The 23911-nt window shown below is 35.0% G+C and overlaps 1 protein-coding gene across 6 annotated transcripts in view; it reads left to right on the top strand.

The window, feature by feature from the left end:
• The window catches only part of Lrp1b (LDL receptor related protein 1B), a 2121147-nt gene that overhangs the window by 1843955 nt on the left and 253281 nt on the right, over positions 1-23911 (top strand). For all 6 annotated transcript variants that reach the window (XR_010064783.1, XM_063284873.1, XM_063284870.1 and 3 more), the window contains 5 exons: positions 835-1022; positions 6801-6984; positions 8292-8377; positions 18786-18908; positions 20730-20911. Coding sequence is in view for 5 of the 6 variants with exons in the window: in XM_063284873.1 (XP_063140943.1) it covers positions 835-1022; positions 6801-6984; positions 8292-8377; positions 18786-18908; positions 20730-20911 (763 nt within the window). In the remaining variant the exon portion in view is untranslated. The remainder of the gene's footprint in view (positions 1-834; positions 1023-6800; positions 6985-8291; positions 8378-18785; positions 18909-20729; positions 20912-23911) is intronic.

Here is a 23911-nt window from a genome sequence, read left to right as displayed (position 1 = left end):
ACTACAATATTATTTATTTCCATAAATACATGTAATTATTACATTTCAATAAATTTTGAATAATAATATATTGGAAATGATTTACATAGAAATTGTGTCTATTACACATATTACATAGAATTTGAACACTACAAATAATTTGAACAGAAATACAAGAACGAATTATATGCATACTTGTAAATACTCAAAGACATGCCCAAATTAATTTATGCACAATTTCACTATAAGAAAGACTGTTCAGTCATGTATTTCAGTGAAAACTCACTTTTTTCTGATATCCCGTACATAGTGAGGCTTTTCTTTTAAAACCACATACTGTGAACAGTAGCATTCAACATTCCAGGTTTACGTAGCTGCAAGCTACACTTTGTAAAGCTGTATGCCGAAGAACTATCGTTCTCCACCAATGTCCTTTTTATGCCCTGACTAAAAATGTCAGTGCTATATTTTTGGAAGAAATGAATTTAGTAATAGTCACCTCTTCTACCTTCTTAGCTTTCAGTGACAAATAATTTCTCAAAGATCTATAGCTTGGGGGAAATGTCAAGTCATCATTACACTTTTGAACTCATTATTCACAGGGTAAATGAGACAGAATACATTAATATTGCTATAGGTGCTTCCTTTGAAAGCTGATTTCATAGGAAAGCTAGGTCTTAGGTAACTGTAGATCATAAGCTGTCTGTTTCCCCTGATACCAGTCTGTGCGGCACCTTGTATGTTAACCCCTTGTTACTTCTGACATACAAGTTATCATTTTGTGAGTGTTTTTTAGAATGATGTCATACAAAGGCATGCTTTTTATATTCCATATGTTTTATTTTCTTTTTCCAGAACATTCGTGCAACAGTTCATTTTTTATGTGCAAAAATGGCAGGTGCATTCCCAGAGATGGTCTTTGTGACAATAGGGATGACTGCGGTGATGGCTCAGATGAGGCAAAATGCCACATAAATGAATGTCTGAGTAAGAAAATCAGTGGATGTTCTCAAGATTGTCAGGATTTGCCAATCAGTTACAAGGTAGGCACTCATCAAAAATAGCAAATCATATGAAATGTCAGAAAATGATACAATGACAACTTTATTTCCAGCATGACCTTAAAACTTGAAAGAGAACTGTAATTTTCTAGGTAAAGAGATATACAGAAGGATTTTTCTCTGAAAAGGGATACTGGCGTACATATGAGAGTTATAGGAATATAGTTGGAAATAAAATATCAAAACTTTCAGAATAAGAGAAGGGAGATTTTAGAGATATGCGAAAATAACTGTAAAATGTTCACTCAAAAAGCTCTCATTTCTCTGTTCTTCCTGCTGAATAATCTTGCAGTGGGGTGGGTACCCATTATTTATTTTAAAATAAAAGCTATAGCATTACCAGAAAGACATAAAGGGAAAAGTCTAAAAATTATGCATTATTAGAAGCTTGGATAAGTACTGTTCTCTAACTCTTACTGAATTATGTAAATCTTTTCTACTAGTACAGTTTTTGTGAAGAGAATGACTCATTGGAAAAAGATGGACAGAAATAGCTCTTAAAGTCATGGATGCGGTATAACACTACTGAATCAGTAGTGCTACAACTGATAGTTAGTTGGGAAACTCCATTAAGATCAGTTCATTTGCAGCCTGAGGCTATCACTCTTTGGTAGAACACTGCCTTCCTAGCCCAGGTCCCTTGCTCACAGAAAAAATAAAGTAACCCACTCGAAATTTGGGTGTTTTGTTGCTGTTGATTGTATTGTTTTGTTTTGGTTGTTTGATTTATATCAGACAGTGACTCTGGGAGAACTCCCATTAGGTTATGTCCTCTATAAAGGGGCAGCCCATTGCCAATTAGAAATGTCTTTGGACATATACCTTGTTTTACTGAGTGTTTCACCTAAAGAACTTAACGTTTATGGACATTAGTTAAAGATCATCTTAATATGTGAATTTGTCTACATTTATAAATATAGGAGCTAGAGAAATGGCTCAGCAGATAGAAGCACTTGGTGCTATTGGAGACGACTAGGTTCAATTCCCAGTACCCCTATGACAGACAGTTCACAAGTATACAATTTATTGTAATACAGCATCTGTCTCCCATAGCTAACCTCCCTACACACACACACACACACACACACACACACACACACACACACACACATCCAACAGCTACATGCTGGAAAGACTCACAAATATAAGAAATATACATCTAGAAACATAAAGGTGTGGGACACATATTTGGAGAATATTTATAAAATATCAGAATAAGAAACACATAAGGTTCTTGTAGTCTCAAGGGCTGTGTCATATTGTAACATCAGTGTAAACAGTTTCACACATCACCAGTGATTCAGCAGGAAATACATAAACTCTGCAAAGAAGACCTGAGAGAAAAGATGTGTCCAGCATGAAGATACTAGGCTACATGTTTTTGTGTTTGCTGTAGCAAGATATGAAGGGGTATTTCTGCAAAATGCAAATTCAACCTAATACCCATTTTAATCTTGAATTTCTGACACTATGATTACTATTACATATGATTACTATTATAATTATGGTGGGGCTCAATTACTTTGTAGACCTTAATTTTTCTTGAATTAGGATGCTGTTTCTGTAGGTTTCTGAAAGACTTTTTTAAGAACACGTTATTCTCAGTCTTCTTAATGTACGTTCCTTGTCTCTCATGAACGTTGTTTCATACAACGGAAAAGTCTAAAAATTATGCATTATTAGAAGCTTGGATAAGTACTGTTCTCTAACTCTCACTAAATTATGTAAATCCTTTCTACTAGTACAGTTTTCATGAAGAGAATGACTCACTGGAAAAAATGGACAGAAATAGCTCTTAAAGTCATGGATGTGGTATAACTTAACTATATTGATAAAGATTATATAATATACATACATATGTATCTCAAGATCTTTACCAATAGAGTTGAGTATACATATATAAATATATATCATATAATCTTTTCAAAGATACATATATGTGTTTGTGTGTGTGTTTGTGTGTGTGTGTGTGTGTGTGTGTGTATGATATGATATCCCAGGTATGTCATATCATCAATCATTATTATCATTATTCCTGGCAGGAAAAATATAGATTAAAAATGAAATATCGTTTCTGAGGATGAAGCTCAATGGCAGAATCTCTGCTTAGCATGTGCAGACATTAGGTTGACTTCCTATCCCAAAAAGTTAAACAAAGTAAAATAAATATATTGAAAAAGCTATTTTTTAAAAAAATAGGATTAGGCTTTATTTTATCTTAAGAGGCTGTTAGCTTATGTACACATGTAAGCACTGAACCACAAGAAGAAGAGGCTCAGCAAATGAACCAGGACAGCACTTAAAGGAGAGTCTGTAACTAATAATAAACTAGCAAATGTTTATAAGTCAAGGGAGCAGAAACATATTTTTAGTAATTTACATATTATCAACACAGAAATCTCTTCTGAATATATCAAAAAGGTTTTATAGAATTATTGTAAACCAGTACATAAAATTAAAATTCATAGTTTTACTTACAATAGTTAAGTATCACATAAGTATATTTATTGTGTGACAATAAGAAGAGATACACTACATGGTAACAAGGATCTTTGGAAACTTCGTACATGATACAAAATGAGATTTTCATTTAATATGCTTAGTGCACAGGACATAGCCTATTGCATAGAGAATATTTCCCATGGAGCACCATGTCATATGACACTGCATATCTTAAGATTCCTCATCCTGCAATACTTGGTGGTTAAATCCTTTAAATATCAATTTTGTTTTGACTTTTCTGAATGTACTTGATAATGAGGTGAAGGTTCTGCTTTAAATATACTAATGTAGTTTCAAAAAGATATATGAAGCCTGAAGGATTACGATAAATTATGTTCTTAAATGCATATCTGTCTATGTTAAGTAAGTTTAATAAATAAAATGAAACATGTACTAAATGAGTAAAATTTTAAGTTTAGTATTATGAATAAAATGTTAAGAAAAAGTCAAATATTGTATATATATATATATATGTCGCATATACACACACACACACGGGAAGAGAGAGAGAGAGAGTGAGAGAGAGAGAGGGAGGGAGGGAGAGAAGTTGGACTTCTGTCCTAATGAATATTATATAAGGATAGTATTTAAGTAGAATAGCTGTGTACACAATACAATGGGTACGTTTTCTGGAAAAAATATTTTGTAAGGTTTTTCTCTTTTAATAGATGAAATAAACCTATGTATTGATGTGATATACACATATTATCGGAAACTATCCTTCAAATTCCTCAATAAAAATTGCTTAGTAAAAAAAAAAAACATAGAACTTAGGGATATTGAACATTGTACACATTTGTTGTGAAACATCTGTGAGAAGTAGAATTATTAAAAGCTGAACATGTGGGCTGACTGGTCATATCAGTGGTTGAGGGTACTTGTTAATGTTGGGGTTTGGTATCTGTGCATGAAATGAATTCCAAGGTGCAGCATTCTCTGGTTGGCCCTTCCTTCAGTCTTTGCTCCATTTTTGTTCCTGTTTCCTTCAGAGAGGAATGAATCTCAGATAAAATTTTTGAGGGGAGAATGGGCCAATCCCCCAACTGCGTGCGGGCCATGCCTATCCACTGGCTATGGTCTCTACAGGCTTTATCTCCCCTTTCTTGGATAAATGTCATTCCCTTTGGGTCCTGGTAACCACTCATTTCCCTGGCATCTCAGGCTTTCTAGTGACTACCCTGCTCCATTCTCTACCACCCCACTGCTATACATTTCTATTCATTTTCCTGACACTCTAGACTTCTCTCCTGTGTCTTCCCAAACCTTATCCTGCCTCCCCCCTTTTTTCCTTACTCTCCTCTCCCCACGCCCCCAGTTCCCTTCCTCCCTTTACCTCAGCTGAGGCAAAGGGGAGGCACAATGGGATGGAGGATTTGAAGAGTAGAAACCTGGGAAGGGAAACAGCATTTGAAATGTAAATACATAAAATAACCAATAAAAATGAATACTTGTTACAAAAGCAAGAAGACATGAAAATATGAGTTCAGTCCTCAGCATTCACATAAACTGTGAGTAGGGCAGTTCACACCTGTATTAGGGGCAAAGATAGGAAGTCTGTGTCATTTCAGTGACAACTACCCTTATCCCAACTGGTAGCACTAGGTTTTAATGACATTTTTAAAAAACGATAGAGAATAGGAGACTAGACTCCCAATGAGCTCATCTGACCTCAGATGATGCATATTTACACAACCATATGCACATACAGGAAACATCCATTTATACACATACACAGAGATAAAATCTTGACAGAAGTTATAATTGACTAAATGTGAATCTTTGCTAGATAATTAGAAAAAATTGTCATCTGCTTTTGGGAATGAAAATATTCCAATTATATAACAAAAAGAAGATATAAATATTTGTTAAAAATCTGTATTATAAAAGTAACTTTTATTTCCCCGATGTAATTGTTGTTTAAGAGGCTTACTGCTGAATAAGCTCACCCTTTCTAGTTCTTTCTGAATTCTGGCTTCCTGGATCAACTCAGCTGTTCTCATACAAGTTCCTCTTCAAGATGACTGATTCAAATTGGCTTAGCTTCTCACAGAATTGCTCTGCTTGACCTCAAACTAACTCTGGTAGTCTGTTCTCCTGGCTACTTATATCTTCACCTGTGTCTAACTTGTTCTTTCTGCATCTTGTGTCTGTAAAACTGAGCTGTAAAAGCTGCCTCTCAACTCCATGAACTGAACTGCTAACAACTCCACTCCACTGCCATGCCTCTCAACTCACGGACTCAACCAAACTAACTGATTAGCGCTCAGAGATCAGCACGCCTCGGTGTCCAGAGACTTTTTACATGAAACTTGCTGTATACCAGTCTGGTATTGAACTCAGAGATCTGCTTGTCTCTGTCTTCTGGGACTAAAGGCATTTCTGTATTACAGCCAGACCACATAGACCCAGAAGGTCTTTGGATGTGGTCTCTTGCCAGGGCAGCCATATTACTTGTTGTGGTAAAAATCAAAAATGGCAGAACGGTTCCCATACATACCATTTCACACTTTCTCTCCCGGGCTCCCTCTGACTCGAGTGGTCCATGAGCTGTGGTGTCCTGCCTTCACTCACAGTTCCATCCCATCCCACACTGCTGATGGCTACACTCTGAGCCTGTGGCAATCTCTCTACCCATCTAGCTCCCAGGGCGGTTGTTACCATGCCAGGAATACATATCCCAATTTCGTGACAGGCCAGGTGCATTCCACCACCATACACCCTCTTGAACTCAATTAAGTAGCCACATGAAAGAACACACCACACAATATCCTCTGATCCAATTGATAAGATATAATTTGCTCATCCAGACAACACAAAATCCTGTACACACCCGGCCCTTTAAAATAGTCATAACAACCTGTAACTATGCACAGAGAAGAATCTTAACATCTGCTGCCACCATGTTTTCCCAGCTCCTTCCTCCTCACTTCTCCACTCTGGCCCATCTCTCATCTTCTCCCTCTCTTCTAAAACTTCTGTTCCTACCTCCCTTCCTTCTTGTCCAATGATAGGCCTTCACCTGCATAATGGCATGAACCTATACCAGTGCATACAGAACTCACTCATTCTGGATGAAAAATCTGTTATTTTAGCTTCACATAATATATGAAATTTTACTAAGGTTGATTGTCAGGAGACTGGATGACTTTCCAGTACCTATTTAAGTGTTTTTCTAGTGTGAGCCTCACTAAGAGATAACCAATAGAAACAGACAATGCCAGTAACATCAGTTAAACATTCTCATTTTTCTCTTCCCAGTGCAAATGCTGGCCTGGATTCCAACTGAAGGATGATGGTAAAACATGTGTAGACATTGATGAATGTTCTACAGGTTTCCCCTGTAGTCAGCAGTGCATCAATACATATGGAACCTACAAGTGCCGCTGTACAGAAGGCTATGAAACACAGCCTGATAACCAAAATGGCTGCAGGTCACTCTCAGGTAGTTAAATGAATTTGCCCATAATGGGAGCTCAGTGATAAAAGTGGATATTGAATGTTATAGTCATTTTTATTGAACTCAGTCCATGCTCCTGTGTCTGAGAAATCAAAATTCTTCCTTCAGGATTAGGATCTATTACTGTGACTTTTTACACTGGACATGTTCTACTCTCTTTAAAGGAAGATTGCATTCTTGTCTTATGAAGTATAAAGAGATTTTGTAATATTGAGAGCACCTGCATATGGTGCATGCTTCTCTGTGGCAGAGATTATCATCACATGTTGGCCACAACTAAGAGACAGTATCGTAACATTATTGTGATGATTTTTCTTGTATTGTTTTCAGTTATGCATACACGCATGCCTTGAAAAACCATAGGCCAGTAATGGTGACATCTAAAATAAATCCTACTATATACTATTTTATCAATAATTTAGCTATTCAGATCATTTAAAATTTCTGTTTAGTCTAAGCATTCTGGTTTTTAAAAAAGCAAGACCTATACTTTTAAATTAGGGAAGTAACCAAACATATCAAAATGAAAAAAAAAAAAAAAACAATAAGGAGGACAAATGGCATGGAAGACAAATTATATCCCCTTTAGTTTTTAAACCATGAAAACTCAAATAACGATATTGATTTCATTTAAATATTTATTCAAGTAAATGGATATACAAAACTTTGAACTGTTTTTCTTTAAGAATTTATTTCTAAGTGAACACTACAGCGTACCAATTTAAAGTTTAAGAAAATCTCATAATATACTGAACATTTTGTTCCGTGTCTTTTTATACATTTTGTAGCTTTGAAAATTTGTAAAAGAGTAAGGCATGTGAGCTGAGCATTTCTGAGAGAATTAGTAGTATACAAAAGATTACAAGTAAACATGATGAAAAGTGGCAAAATTTTTAAAAAACAACTCAACATCTGGAACTTAGAATTGGTTAATTATCACGAAGGAATTTCTGACTATCTGAATGTCTGACTCTACTGTGGCTTCTAACACACCTACATTATCATTTTCTGAAATGCTTCACAAATATAGTATTAGCTACTGTCTTAATATGAGATACATTATTAAATGTCTGGAGAACTAGAGTTAGAGAAATACATGTTGAATTACTTATATTCCATGTTTTTTTCATGAATATTTGTGCTTAACTTTCTTAAAGTCCTGAAGACTTCTGCTGTTATTAGTCAGGGAAGTAACTACATAGTTATTTACACTATTATAAACCAAAATGAACGAGTCTAAAGAGAAGTCCATAAGGGTCTGATGCCTAGTACAATTTTCTATTTGCTTTTAGATGAAGAACCCTTCTTAATTCTCGCTGACCAACATGAAATTAGAAAAATTAGCACTGATGGCTCCAACTACACACTTCTAAAGCAGGTATGATAGCTCCAGGATGGGGAGAGAGTAAGTCTTGTTCCATGTGTATCAGTAGTTAGGCATATAGAGCGCCTGATAAAATGTATAGAGCTTATCTCTCCATATATATATATATATATATATATATATATATATATATATATAAAAACTACCATGTGTTTTGACTGTGATTAGCAAAGTGTCACAAATTGTTTTATGATGCTGCATGGAAGAAAGAAACGATGGTAAGGATAGTATATGCTAAGAATTGTCTTAGGAATGCTATATGAGAAGTCTCTGGCATACTAGAAATGGCAAAGTGTTTGTTTAAGTTATTTTGTAACCTGTCCAAATTAGTAGGCATACTGTCAATTTCCTGATGTCTCCTAAGAATGAATGGAATTTTTTTCTACTACTAATTTAAATAATATAGTCTTTATATTATGCTATGTCAATTTATGGAGAGACCATTAAATATCCAGTTTATAATTCAATTGAGCCACAGAACTGGATATATAGTCACCATTTCAGTGACAACTCCTTGCTTTATTTTCCAAAGTCCTATATCTCAAGACACATAAACAGCATGCTTTTTATTGTCTTTCATAGTGGATATGATTTTAGATTGTTTTTGATAGAATGAGTTTTTTTTCTCCAAGATACATTTGAAACTATATAACATAGTAGAACCACTTCAATATATTCCTGACTCCTGTTGGCATTTGCATTGTTGCCAAACATGAACATTTGAATGGAAATGTACTTCAAATGCTTCTTAGAGAAAGCAAAATATATAAAAATGTAGAAGACAGGATTAGTCAGAGTTCACACCTACCCCTATGTCTCTGTGAAAAAAATACTTTTTAATGGTGACCACTCAGTGACGAACCAGGCCAGAAAGACCAAAGAAAAGCTGTGCATGAAGCCTGCCTGAGGGTTTCTTGAGGTATATAAGTTTTGTTATGCATCATCATTTCATTATAATATTATTAAAAATTAGGAATTCCCGGGAGCTCAATCATTTCCGTCTCTTTAGATTTAGTATGTAAAGATGAAGAAAAAGTGATAAATATTTTTTATTGATAATTTGTCTCTACCCAAATAAATGAAAAGATATTATCTTAAAATTAATTTGTATACTTGCTTAGCAATGTTGCTCTTTCTAGTGTTTTGAATTTTACTATTTCAATTGCAGTCAGTAAACATCTCAGTTAATTGCGTTGTATGAAATTATAACAAATGGTAGAACTTTTCTTAATATACATGCTTTAAAAAATGATTGTCCTAATCAAGCTGTGGTTTAAATTCATATATCATATGCAGGAAATGTACTTTGATAACATGTATCATCATAATGGAAATTGGTCTAGTGTCTTTCAATATGTTATACAATTCAACTCAAACAGTGCCTTTATTCCAGGAAAATTGTTTAAAGAAACAACATACATTTTTCTAAATTAATCATCTTGAGTAAAGAAGTGCAAATCTTCAGCCACAGAAATAAGAAAGGCGAATAGGACTTTGATGAAACTAATTTTCAGCTCTGAAGCCAGAGCTAAGAGATGACTTAGTCTAGGCACATCCTTGGCTGTTACATTTTTACATCTGATTCTTCTGAGAGAAGAGTACTATTTTCTGTGCACATTAAGGGACAACTGCAGAAAAATGTCCACCCTTGGCTAGATTGGAAATGTTTTAATTTTCTCTACTAGCAGCTTTAAATATTATAGTAAGCTGGCTAAATTTGGATTTGAATTATCATTATATAAATAAATTGGTGTTAAGAAAGTAGAGGACAATGACTGGAATTACAGATAATTCCTTGCCTAAATGATAGACAAATTTATATTCTCCTTATATGAGCTCTCTATTTAACCATGTGAACAGAATCCCTATCTATATACATTATCCATCTAAAGAGAAAAATCATCTGAATAAGTGAAGTTTCCGTTTACTGGCATTTATTTATTTATTTATTTATTTATTTATGTATTTATTTATTCATTTATCTATTTGTTCTTCAAAAATTTATTATTTTTCATTCACCTCACATCTTTCTGCAGCCCCCTCTCTCTTCTCATTGTAGATCTGCCTTTACAAATCCATTCCCCCACTACCCTCCCCTTCTCTGGGGAGAAGGAGAAGCTCTACTTGGGTACCACCCAACCCTTGGACATCTAGTCCCAGCAAATCTCGATAGATCCTCTCCCACTGAGGCACAGCCACTCTAGTCCAGAGTGTGGAGGGAATTGAATGGCAGGAAAGAAGAGTCAGAGAAAGTCCCTGCTCTAATAGAGGATCCACATGAAGACCTTGCTGCACATCTACAACTAAGTTATAGGGAGCCTAGATACAGCCCCTGCAAGTTCTTTCGTTGTTGGTCCATTCTTTGTAAGCCCCCGTAGACCCAGGTTGCTTGACTTTGTAGATCTTCTTGTAGTATTCTTGACAATTCTATGCCCCATATCACCCACTCTTCTACAATATTCCCCTAATGTTTGACTGTGGATCTCTGCATCTGTTTCAATACCCTGATGGATGAAGCCACTCTGGAGAAAGCTTTGTGAGGCTCTTGTTAGCAACCATTGCAGACTATCATTAACAGTGTTAAGTATTGGCTCTCTCACATGAGAAGGGTCCCAAGTTTAAGCAGTCACTGACTGGCTGTTTCCACAGTCAATGTTCCTATTTTGTCCCTGTGCCTCTTGTAAGTAGAATCGTCTTGGGTTGAAGGTTTTGTAGGTGGTTTGATATCCCCCACCCTTTACTGGATGTCTTTCTGGCCACAGGAGATGGCTACTTGAGACTCTATATCCCCTGCTGGTAGGAATCTCAGCTAGGGTTGCTCCCAGAGACTCCTCATAGCCTTCCCCATCCCAGGCCTTCAGCAACTCCCAGAGATTCCCCCAACTGATTTCTTTTCTCATTTCCAGCCCTCTCCAACACTTCTTCTCCCTACATCTCACTCCACCCCAGTCCCTGCCTCACTATGCTATACTTTAAACTCTGTTAGCTGTTTTCTTTCCCCAACTGAGAGAGATTTACATATCCTCCCTTGGTCCATAATTATTCCTTGGGTCTGTGGATTATAGCATGTTTATCCTGCAGTTTATGGCTCATGTCCACTTATGAATTACGGCTAATGTCTACTTAAATGTAAGTACACACTACACATATTTTTATGGTTTGGGTTACCTCACTCGGGATGATATTCTCATGTTCCAACCATTTGACTGCAAATTCCATCATGATTTTGTTTATAATAGTTGAATCATATTCATTGGGTAGATGTACCACATTTTCTTTATCCATTCTTCAGTTGAGGGACATTTTCTTTATCCATTCCTCAGTTGACGGATATATAGGTTGTTTCTTGTTTCTGGCTATGATAAATAATGCTGTTATTGCCATAATTGAACAAGTGTCCTTCTGGGATAATGGGGCATCTTGTTGGCTGTATGCCCAGAAGTGGTTTACATGGCCCTGGGGTAGAACTATTTCCAATTTTCTGAGAAACCACCAAAATGATTGTTCAAGTTTGTACTCCCACTAGAAATAAAGGGGTATCCCCTGCTCAATATCATTGCCAACATGTGCTGTCACTCAAGGTTTCTTATCTAGCCATTCCAAAGGATATAAGATAGAATCTCAAGTTGTTTAAATTTGTATTTACCTGATAACAAAGAAACTTTAAACATTTCCTTAAATACTTGTCGGCCATCTAAAATTTCTCTGTCGAAAATTTTCCCTTGAGATCTGTACCCCATTTTTGTTGTATTACTCAGTTAGTTGAGATCTAATTTCTTGAGTTCTTTAGATATTAACCCTCTATGAGATGTAGGGTTGGTGAAGATATTTTTCTCATTTTGTAGGCTGCTGTTTTGTCCTATTGATAGTGTCCTTAGCCTTATAAAAGCTTTTTAGTTTTGTGAGGTCTTATTTCTTAATTGTTGGTCTTAATGCCTGAACCATTGTTGGATTGTTCAAGAATTTGTTTCCTGTGCAATTAATTACCTACCTTCTGTTATATTATATTTAGTGTGTTCGGTTTTTATGACATGAATTTATTAAGCTGTCTAAGAAGTAGTCTGGAGAATATTCTAGTGGTATTTTAGGATTCTAATTTTTGTAGTCAGTTCAGATATGCACAGTGAATTTAACTTAGACTTTCTCTAGATTTAGATGTGCTAAGATAATTAATGTTAGTTCCCAATTTTAGTTTTTGTAATCATTCATGATTAGCATTGTCAATAAGAATGGACTTACTGTCATTCCTTTGAGCTCAGTAAAGGCTTGAACAGAGTCATTTATTATCACCTCATATTGCTTATTTATGACATGTGATTTTCGTGGGGATATGCCATCTGTCTTAGTTGAGGTTTTTATTGGTCTAAAGCAATATGACTACAATCTCTCCTATAAAGGAAAACATTAACTTTGACTGACTTACAATATCAGAGGTTTAGTTCATTATCACTATGGCAAGAAGCATGCAGGCAGACATGGTGCTGGAGAAGGAGCTGAGAATTCTACATCTTGATCTACAGGCAGCAGAAGGAGACTGCCTCATTAGGCATAGCAGGAGCATTTGTGAGACCTCAAATCCTACCTCTTCCATAATGACCCACTTTCTCCAACAAGGCAACACCTCCTAAGAGCACCACTTCCTACAGGCCAATTACTCAAACACCTGAGTCCATTAAGCTGGCATTTTTATTGAAATCACCACACCATCCTTTTCATAGTGTGAAGACAAAGTAAAAAGAGGTTGCTTATGTTAATCATAATAATGCATAAGAGTTGAACCTGTGACATTTATATTGTTATTACTAAACCTTAGCTGGTATGAAAAGTGAAATTGAAAGAAAACCACTTTTTCTTTCCACAATTTCCTGGATTGATTCTATTGATAATCTACTGCATTTCTCTAGGATTCTTGGAAAGAAGTAAAGTATGCACATGAATTATTTAACCTTGGCCTGATTCTTTTAAAGGACTATATGAATTGAAGACTCAACAATTACTATATAATTCTGAATAAAAGTGGAAAGTGAAACCAGACTTTGTAATTGCCATGTTCATTAATGCTGCTTCCCCAAATCTAAGCCAAATAAGCAAGATGTCTCTCTTGCTGGAAGGTGCAGATCTTTTAGCTTAAGACTCATATAAACAAAGGTGTGCCAACCTTAGAGTAAATGTTGATGAACTTAGTTCTCTATCTCCTAGCACCAATAATCTTCTAATTGAAAATACTTTGTATATGAACAAACTCTTCTGCCCTTTTAAGGAAACAGTTCAAATTCTGATCCATATCTTCTTAGTCTACTGAGACTATAATTAGTTCAGTCTTAACAAGTGTTCAGAACTCAGCTAATTCCTGATAAATCATTTGAAAAATTCAAGAGGCACAAAGCCCAGATCTTGGTAATACAAAGCTCAAATAAAACAAAACTGCAGCATACCCAAGCCAAACACTGGGGCATCCAAAAGCTAATACCTGAGTTTAGGTTGTTTGGCAACTTGCCAGGAAATTTACACCCATGGCTCTGAAGGGAGGCTTTTCTTCTGTTTCACCTTATGTGGAATAAATATCTAGTTCTTCCTCGGTCAAATGTTACTATAAGGCTACAACTAAGATAGTAATCTTGAAGAATTGAGCATTTGAAATATGAAATGTTACTGCCACATCTTTTTCAGCTATGCAGATGACTATCCAGTGTATGGCTTATTACCTTAACGGGTACTCTAGCTCACCAATTTAGAATGTTCATTTCTAGTTTCTTCACATAAAATGCTATAATAATTTCATATATCTACTTAATTTTAACTTTCCTTTAAAGTCATATTCTTTGAGTTTATGGAATCATTTGCAACAAATACTCTTATGCAGATGCTTTCTTTATACTTGAAAAATGCATTAAAAACATGGTCACATAAAGTCTAAGACATTATTATAAGGTATGGAAAATGAAATCAGAAGAGTGACAGGACGACTTATAGGACATTTATGTGACATTTTGTTCTGATCTTTTCTGTGTAGGCAATAACAGCCCTACTTAACTACAGTAGGGGACTTGAATGAAATCCCAGGGAAGCCCAGATGTTCTCTCTGAACTGGGCAATCCCAAATGTCTCCCTCTACTGCTTATATGTCATGTATTAGCTTTGGAATATTTTCCAGATAACCAAAGCTGCCCACTGAAATGCTATGAGGACATAGCTGCCATTGTGTGATCATTCTGAGATAAAAATCACAGTTACGCTTCATTTGATGACTCACTTATGGTGTTCCAATTTGTTTATTTTAATGTAATTTATCTTACTGAGTTTTGTATAATTTACTATTAAATGGCAAACAGATTTTAGTATATTATTTATTCATTGTTCTTATTCACATTCTTCCCCTACTTTTCTTTCCTGTTCTTCTGTCCTAATGCTATTTCTCCATTTCTGGTTCAGTAGATCATATACGTATAGTTAGAATAAACATAAACAAGAAGAGTTTCAGGGTCATAAAAATAAAGCTGAAATGGGGTTGTCCTTTAAAATGTGCTTTGTTATGAGTAAATCACATAGTCTAGGTCACTATGATGAAATTATGAAAAGAAAAATAGAAGAGATAGTTACTATGTATAGTGTGATGGGGATCCTGTAGAAGAAACAGGCTCATCAGTTTTGGAGAAGAAATTAATTTTCCAACTTATGTCTTTAGATATATATAATGAAGGTTAAGATTAGTTTTAGAACTTCCCACAAGTTTTATGGTCACACTACAATAAATAAATAAGTCATCTTCCCCATATCCTCACCAGTAATTGTTGTGTTTCCTTTAAAATTTTTATTTTCTTTTTAATTTATATTTATTTTCATGCAATATATTTTGATCATACTTTGTCCTCTCCTTAAATCCTTTCAGATCTTCCCTATCTCTTAGGAGCCTAACATCATACTCTTTCTTTTTCTCTAAAAACAAACAACAAATTAATTAACTAATTAATTGAATTAATCAAGCATCCAAACAAATACATACATACATACATACATACATACATACATACATACATACATAAATATGAAAAATCCAAAAGAAATAAAACAAAACCAACCAACCAACCAAGCAAACATAAAACTCAACAAGACAGAAATTATCTAGTCAATCAAAAACTGGAGTTCATTTTGTGTTGGCCAACCAATCTCAGGCATGGAATTTCCTGGAATATTTATCAGTGAGTGATTAAATCCAGTGACACTCCACTGGAGAAAGCTCATATTTCCTCTCCAGCAGGTATCAATTGCAAATATGTCCTTAGTTGGGGTGGGATTTATGTCCATCTCCTATTCTTAGTGATGAAATTTTTCTGGCTTGCTACTGTGAACATCTTGTGGTTTCTTGTTACCTGACAGCGCCTGTGCCACCATGGTACCGAGAACTGTGCATTGGCCCGGGAGATTTAACAAAAGACACAGACTCGGGTCATTCATCAAGAGAGAATGCCATTTACTCAAGGTTCCTGGCATGCATATATATATATATATATATATATATATATATATATATATATATTAGCCCCAGAACTTTGTTGTTTGACCATTTTAACCATAACCACTATATCGTGTGCTACAAGCTAATGGAGCAATCATTCCATAGGGGTGGGGGCTGGGCCCAACAAGTCCCCCTTTTTTATTTATAAATTAGTGACTGTCTGCCTTACCTGTCATTGGGCAACCAACCCAGGCCTCATGGATCCCCCGTCTTAGGTTAACAGGCACCCCCATGGTCTTACCCATCCTTGGCTGCCTAATTTTTATACATGCTCAGCCATATCTGAGCTGATGTGTTGTTTTCCACCAATGATAGCATTATCTGTTGGCTGACAGCTTGGGTCTGGGCTATTGTTTTGCCCAAGTGACAAAGAGAAAATGCACACACGAGGGCAGCTCCAAAAGTAATAAAGTCCAATGGGAAGGTGCCAATAGCAGCAGTGTTGCCAAAGTCTCTCTTGTGATAGGCCAGGATCAGCTGATTTTCTCACGATTGAAAGGCAATAGAACTATGCCTGGGATCTGCACAACCAGAGCAGAGTCCTCTGGTCCCCAGATGCTTCATGTAGATGGCATTCCTGCAAAGAATAGTCTAAACTAGCTCCAGCATTAGTACCATTTCAAACCACAAAGAAAAATGGAGGAATTACACAGGTGAAGGAAGAGATATTAAAATCTTTACTAAACCTACTAATTTCAAATTTAAGGAAACCTTCAAAGGTGATAGACGTATTCCAAGAGGCAGTGGAATTAAAAGCTAACCCCTGTCTTAACATCAGAGAAGCAGCATCCAGGCATGTAAGAGGACCACAAACATTCCAGAGAGAAGTCGAGGGAAGAATATGTCTTACCTGTTGTAGCTTGTAACTGTTCTTGTACAAGTTTATGCACTGCAATAACTTGCAATTTTTCAGAGAAAAGGGGACACTGCTCTACCCAAAGGATCATCACTGGATGCAATTTAGCAGTGGCCTCCATGATAAATGTCCCTATGATTCCTGTCTTGTCTCTAGGGGCTCAAATAACTAGGTCCCCATCAGACACAGGTTGAGGGTCCCCCTGTAGGTACCTCCCAAACCTTTACTGGGGGCAAATTCCTGTTTATGTAGCATCCTCAGTACTGGTTGGTTGGTAACCACCATTCCCATCTCACAGCAGCATCTCTCCGAGCTGTCTTGGCACACTGCTCCTAACATTCTCCTCTCCATATGAGACAATCTCTCCCAGACAGCACTGTCCTACATAATTGTAAGTAAAGGGAGCAAGGGGACCATGAGCAGAGACTGTTCCTATCAGACTTTCCAACTCCTTAAAACTAAGAGGAACATATTGTCTAATAAATTGATCCGCACTGTTGGGGTCTGGGACCTTAACAACAGGATACACTGCTCCCTGTCCAGGGAGAGGCTCAGGAAAAATCACCCATCTCCTTAGAGCCTTCTTTCCATAACACCACTCCAAGGAAGGATAGGGTTCATAAGCAGGAGGAGCGGTAACTCCCTCTTCTTTAAAGAAGAGATTTTTATTAGGAAGATGAGATTCTGATTTCTTTAGCAACCCTGCACTTATTAATCTTCCTTTTAAGCGCCATTATTTCTTTTTCTAATGTCTCTTCTTCATCCCCCTCTAAGCTTGAATCCTGATCTTAATCAGAGATTTATAAAAACTTATGAGGGTCATCATCCTGTGCCACTCCGTATGTTCTTTCTATCTCTGACATTTGTTCCTTTATTTTAACATCAGTACTCAAGACAGCATCCTTGACCAATCTCCACAAAGAGAGTGTGGTGACTAGAATGCTTTCAGGGTCATCTCTCTGCAGTGTTTTTTGCAAATCTGTCTTAACATGTTCACAATGGGGAATATTAAGTCCTCCTGAATGAACAAAGCAGGGGCTAACCTTTTCTAAAGGTTTAATAAATTTTTTATCTGTTTTTAGTTTTATCCCTGTTCCCTGCTGTTTGAGCAGAGCTACCATCTGATCTGCTAGCTGTAATGTGGAATTTGAGGTTCCCCTGGTGCAATCCTTAAACTTAACTGTGAACTAAACTTACTTGCCGCTGTGCTGCTCACCCAATACATTCCTTTCACTTCCCTGGCTGGCCTCTTGGAATGATTCCATCAGGGGCTCCTCACTTTCCAGATCTCAGCGGGACCTCCACTTGACAGCGCCTGTGCTACCACAGTACTGAAAACTGGGCCTAGGCCTGGTAGATTTAACAAAAGACACAGAGTTGGTTCATTCTTCAAGAGAGAACACCATTTACTCAAGGTTCCAGGAAGATATACATACAGTTTTAGACCTTTGTGGAAAAACCCTGGAAGCATGGTGGAAAAATAAGTTTACATTCTCAGGATAAAAACAGGAACACAGAAATGACTCAGGACGTTGTTGTTTGGCCATTTTAACCACAGCTGCTACATTGTGTGCTATAGCATTGGGCAACAAGCTAGCAGAACAACTCATCCAGCAGAGGTGGGGGTTGGGCCCAACAGTTATCTTTTCTCGTATCAATTTTAATAGATTGTTTTTGTACGAAGACATTTGATACCATTTCAATAGAGGAAGGCCACACAGGCAGGTGAACAGAATTAATTTATTGTTGTAACCTCTCTTTAAAATTTTTTAACATTACTGAATGTTTATATATTGAAAGATTGTAAATATTGGAAAAAATTAGTTTCTCATTGGGACATTATATTCAAATGAATAATATATCTTTTAAGCATGTGGTATTAAGAAAATGTAAAGATATTTTGTTCTTAAAATATTTGTCACCAATGTGAGTGTAATATGCAATTATTAAAAGGGACATGGTAATTTCTCTGGACACTAAACATTAGAAATACTCCTAATTTTTATTGAAATTGCACTTCCTATTTTTAGGGACTAAACAATGTTATTGCCATAGACTTCGATTATAGAGAGGAATTCATATATTGGATTGATTCCAGCAGACCCAATGGAAGTCGCATAAACAGAATGTGTCTAAATGGAAGTGATATCAAGGTAACTATAGATAGAGAGAATTACTGAATACTTCATTGGTATTGTTGAATAGGTTATACATCTTATTTGATAGAAAAATATTGCTTGTATAGCATAGTTGCTTGGATTCAATTTTATACTTTCACTGTATAAATTATTAAAATTTTAAATTGTAAATGAGATATTTTATTTTCATATTCTATTTTTTATTGTTTCCTGCTATTTGATAAAATTTGTAACTTTAAGAAATGATGGAGACTTGTTTGAAAATTTAGTACTAATGAAATTTACTTAGGTGGAAACAGTTGAATGTACATGTGTATAATATTTGTTTTTATTACCTTTTAATTAAATAATGCCACATTTTAGATATGAGCAACTTAGTACCATTTTAATGTTATTCTAGGTTTTACATAAAAATATTTTCTCAGTGTGTATGCTGCAAGCTGTGTTATGCAGAAGTTGTTGGGGGCTTGAGAAATGGCTCGGGTACTAAGAATACTTGATGATCTTGAAAAGGACTCAGTTTTAATTTTCAGCACCCACACAAGATGACTCACAACTGGCTGTAACTCGTGTTCCATGATCATAGAGCTGTGGTCTCAGTGGGTAACAAGCATGCAAATTGTTACATAATAGACACATGCAGGTGCTGACATTAGCACATGTTAACAAACACACAAACAAACAATAAATAAATCTGTTTTTGAAGACTTGTGAATCTTAAAACTATAGGAGCAACTTGCTTAGCTATAATGAGCAGATTTTGTTCGCTGATAAATTTTGAAAGTTTGAATCAAATCTATGAAACTCAATCATGTATTTTCTTATAAGATGTGTTTTAATAATGTCCACATATATTTTGAAGAGAAAGTTTTTTTAAAGTTACATTTCTATCACTTTCCAATTCTTATTCTGTTGTTTCCCTAAACCAGTTCATTGATGTAACATTGAAATAGTAATGTCAATTTTCAAATTTGGAATTTGGAAGAAAAATGAAAAAGATATATCCTGTGGTCCAAACCCTAAGTCAGTATCATGGCAGCCTCCTCAAACCCTCCTGATTTTCTATGTCATTGCCATTGGCTGTTTAGACAAAGGATGACTTCAAAACTTCATAATTTTTCGCTGATTGTATAATGATTTTCTATGATTCAGTTTCCTTCTTTTCACAGTGCTAAAAGTACTAATAATGCAAGTGCTTATCATATGTAACAAGAATTACTTATACATAGTATAAAAACAAAACAAACCATTTATCTTTACTCCTGAAGTCAAACACCTTAGGAATTCTTCCAGTTGGAATCAGAAGCAAAACTCTTTTATTTCTACTTGGTTTTGTTCAAACACAGTGCATACGCCTGATTCTTAATATAATAATGTACAGGACAAAAGGATTTGTGAGAGTGGGGACAATATTACTAAAGCAATGATGATAGCTGATAAAATAAATATTAATAAATGTTTATATGCACATGACACAGAATTTTTTTCAGTTTTTGAGAAAATGAGCAGATTAATGAAATCACTAACTGTGATTTCACAAATGAGTCACTAACTGTGCATAAAAACTAACTATGCAAATAAATAAATCTTAAATTTAAGATTTATTTATTTGCAATAATTTCTATAAATTTATATGTAACTTCAAGAAGAAAAAATACGTATCGAATACTTTCTTTAAATAAGCAATGTGTTGTGCTAAATTGTTCTCTTCTTTATCTAAATTTAATTTCTTCAGTTTAAATGGAATTCTGTATCTCAATTAAAATCAAGAAACGATTGCTTGATTTTTATTGAAGCCATTTATATTGTTAACTTTCTAAATTCTTATTTTGTTAGGTAGTGCATAACACTGCTGTCCCCAATGCACTTGCTGTTGATTGGATTGGCAAAAACCTCTATTGGTCTGACACAGAGAAAAGGATAATTGAAGTATCGAAACTCAATGGCTTGTACCCTACTGTACTTGTTAGCAAAAGGCTGAAGTTTCCCAGGGACCTGTCGTTAGATCCACGAGCCGGGTTTGTAAAATTGTTAAAAATACTAAATATTTAGACTACTCTCATTATGACAGCTCTCTAGGTTATTAAAATGAAAATTGAAGTAATATATGAATGCATAACACTTTTTCCAATCAATTTAGTAAGTATGGCCATAGCAGTCAAAGCAATGAACTTAAAATCTATTATAATATCTGTTTTCTACATATATGAAAATGATTTTTTTCAAAGAGCTCAATAAAATGAACACAAGAAAGAGAAGTAACTGATGTGATGCCTTACACTGTAGAAAAGGGAAGAAGACCCTTAAAGTGTTGACTTGGTCAATGCTGTAAATAGTATAAGCACTGCTGTTAAAGCAGGAGACATATTTGGTACCTATAGATAGCAAATGAGATTACATCATCAAATGAATTCAAGGGGAAAAGCAAAGTACCATGGGAAAGACTAGTTTGGGAACATGAGAATGGGAACATTAATGTGTCAAAACTCTATGGCGATGGTGAAATTTATACAGTATGATCATTTTTATTTACTTCCAATTACATTGTTTTGGTAAGTATAGAGTTAACAACTTTCAATTTTTTACACTAGACAGTAGCATAATTACATGCTCAAAAGTACTTTTGTAGCTCAACCTACTTAACATGCAGGCTAAAATAACAAATTTAGAGAAACCATGTTATATTAAAATAGGAGAAGGTTAGTGGAAAATCACTTTGAAGAGTAACTGTAGTGACCATACGTTAGCTATCATTCAAATTTGGTTTTTGCTAATACAGTCAATCTCTCTTTTATATCTCTTGTGTTTACAAGTGGAAAATGATGTCATAATGTACGGTATACTTTAATTTTAAACATTAACTTGGCTGATCATACTTGGGATCATACAAGATTTGCACTGTATTACTGTTTCCAAGAGAGTGTGCACATTTCAACTTTTCTGTATGCAGTTATGAAATAATTTAATATATTTTAAAACTTTTTATTTACCATAGCAATATAATGTTTAAAAGAATTTTAGCCCAACCATTTACACATGAGTATTACTATGAGCGTTTTAGTACATATTTGTCAGATATTCTGAATTTAGCTTCCATTTATATTCATTCATAAGTTTGTAGATGATTTCCTTGTTTGCCATTTTGTCAGAAACTTTTTATTTGACTGTCTCATTTCTTGTACTGCTAGAAACTCAAACTGATGGGGGCTTCTTTTTCTAAGCAAGAGAAGATCCTTTACTTCTAATGAAAGAAAACTCCCAGTTTATAAATATAAACAGTATTTCAGAACTTCTTGTTTAAGAAGCAAACACTGTTCATAGTTTAGCTAGTGGAGCTGATCATTCCCTGGGCTTCATTTCTCTCAGGATACAGTTATTACCCTATAAACTGAAAACAGTGTTCCGTTGTCATCAACATAACCCATCAGTAAAATTTTCAATAAGCATAATTCAGGAGAAATTATTGTAGATATTATAAAACCTCCTTTGATTTCATTTTTGGATACTATTTGGATTATAGTACCTGTACACCATTATATATCCAAAGAAATAAATACAATGGTATCATTTATGAAAAAAGCCACCTCTTTTAATACTACTACTTTTTTTTTTTACTACTTTTAATACTGCTAAGTTTAGCACAGTTCTCCTGGTTCTCCAGAAGGAGACAATAGTCAATCTGGATTTTAGCAGTTGTAAGAAGAACCTTAGACAGAGAATGCCTTTCATTTATAAAATACTGTATGGTTCCAATTCAAAGATGCCACCTAAATTTATGAAACTGATCCTTCCCATATCACATCACTACTGTGATTTGTATGGGATTTAATCTGCCATTGTGACTAACGTCCTATCTTATGAAGAGTTATGAACTTTTTCCTGATGTTGGTGAGAGATAAGTTAACTCTGAGCTGTTTAATGCAATGAAACATCCAAATTTTGAGAGCGCATTTTGGGAGCTATTTTCTAAGTTTGCTTCAGAGACAAATGTGATTATTTTATGATGTTTCTTATAGTAACATAAGAGTATTCGATCTCAAACTAGTTAAGTTACTTTCTCAGGATTATTTAGTGTGTGTAATATTAAACTACCAATTTCCAAATGGTAGTACCACATTTTTCTACTACATCGTATTTGAGTTTTCAGTAATAAAATGGCCATGGCTTGAGAGTCTGTTTTTCAGTAAATACTCAAAGAAAGGAGGGAAAATCTTGGGCCACATAAGTCCTGAATATTCCCATCAGAACAGTAAATCTTTCTTTAATAAAAGGAGTAGGCTAACCCTGAATATGTAATATACTATCTAAATCATTGCAAGTTTGCTTTGTTGTTTTAAATACAAGACTTCAAACACCTTTACAAAGCTCTCTCAGGGAACTATAACTTTAGTTCCATACTTTATGTCTAAAAATATATTTTTGTTCACCTATTTTTCCAAATGATCTATTAACTAACTGCTGAAATAATAGCATGTATCATTCTTATGATTATATGTGAAAGATACATCCCATACTCAGCATCTAAATCCATTATTGCTGATAAATGTGATGATATGATAATGAAGATTATTTAGTAAGTATTATCCCATACTTATATATTTTATCTTATGTCAGTCCTTTAAAGACATGGGAAATATAGAAAGAGACATACAAGGTGGTAAAATGAATGGCTTGTAGACCTACTGAGATGAGAGTTCCATATCTTGCGTTTATCCCCTTGAATATATCACTGTTTTCCAAGACCATCAGAAATATTTCCTATGTGAAACACTTTCTAAATGTCTCTAAGTGGACACCAAATGCTCAATGTTTAAGAATATAAAACTGTCTTTTCTTGTAAATGCCTTATCTTTCCATCAAGAAATTAAATATTTTCAGCTTAAAGATCATGGTTTCTATTAAACTCACTGTGGACCAGGGTAATAAACAGGTAATTAAAGATACTCAAAAGTATGGGGTCAGAGGTGTAAAGATGTGTACCAATACCTCTGCAAAAATAGATACATAGTTTAACTGGA

Source organism: Rattus norvegicus, chromosome 3 (assembly GCF_036323735.1).
Source record: "Rattus norvegicus strain BN/NHsdMcwi chromosome 3, GRCr8, whole genome shotgun sequence".
Classification (NCBI taxonomy): Eukaryota; Metazoa; Chordata; class Mammalia; order Rodentia; family Muridae; genus Rattus; species Rattus norvegicus.
This window is presented reverse-complemented; position numbering and strand designations above follow the sequence as displayed.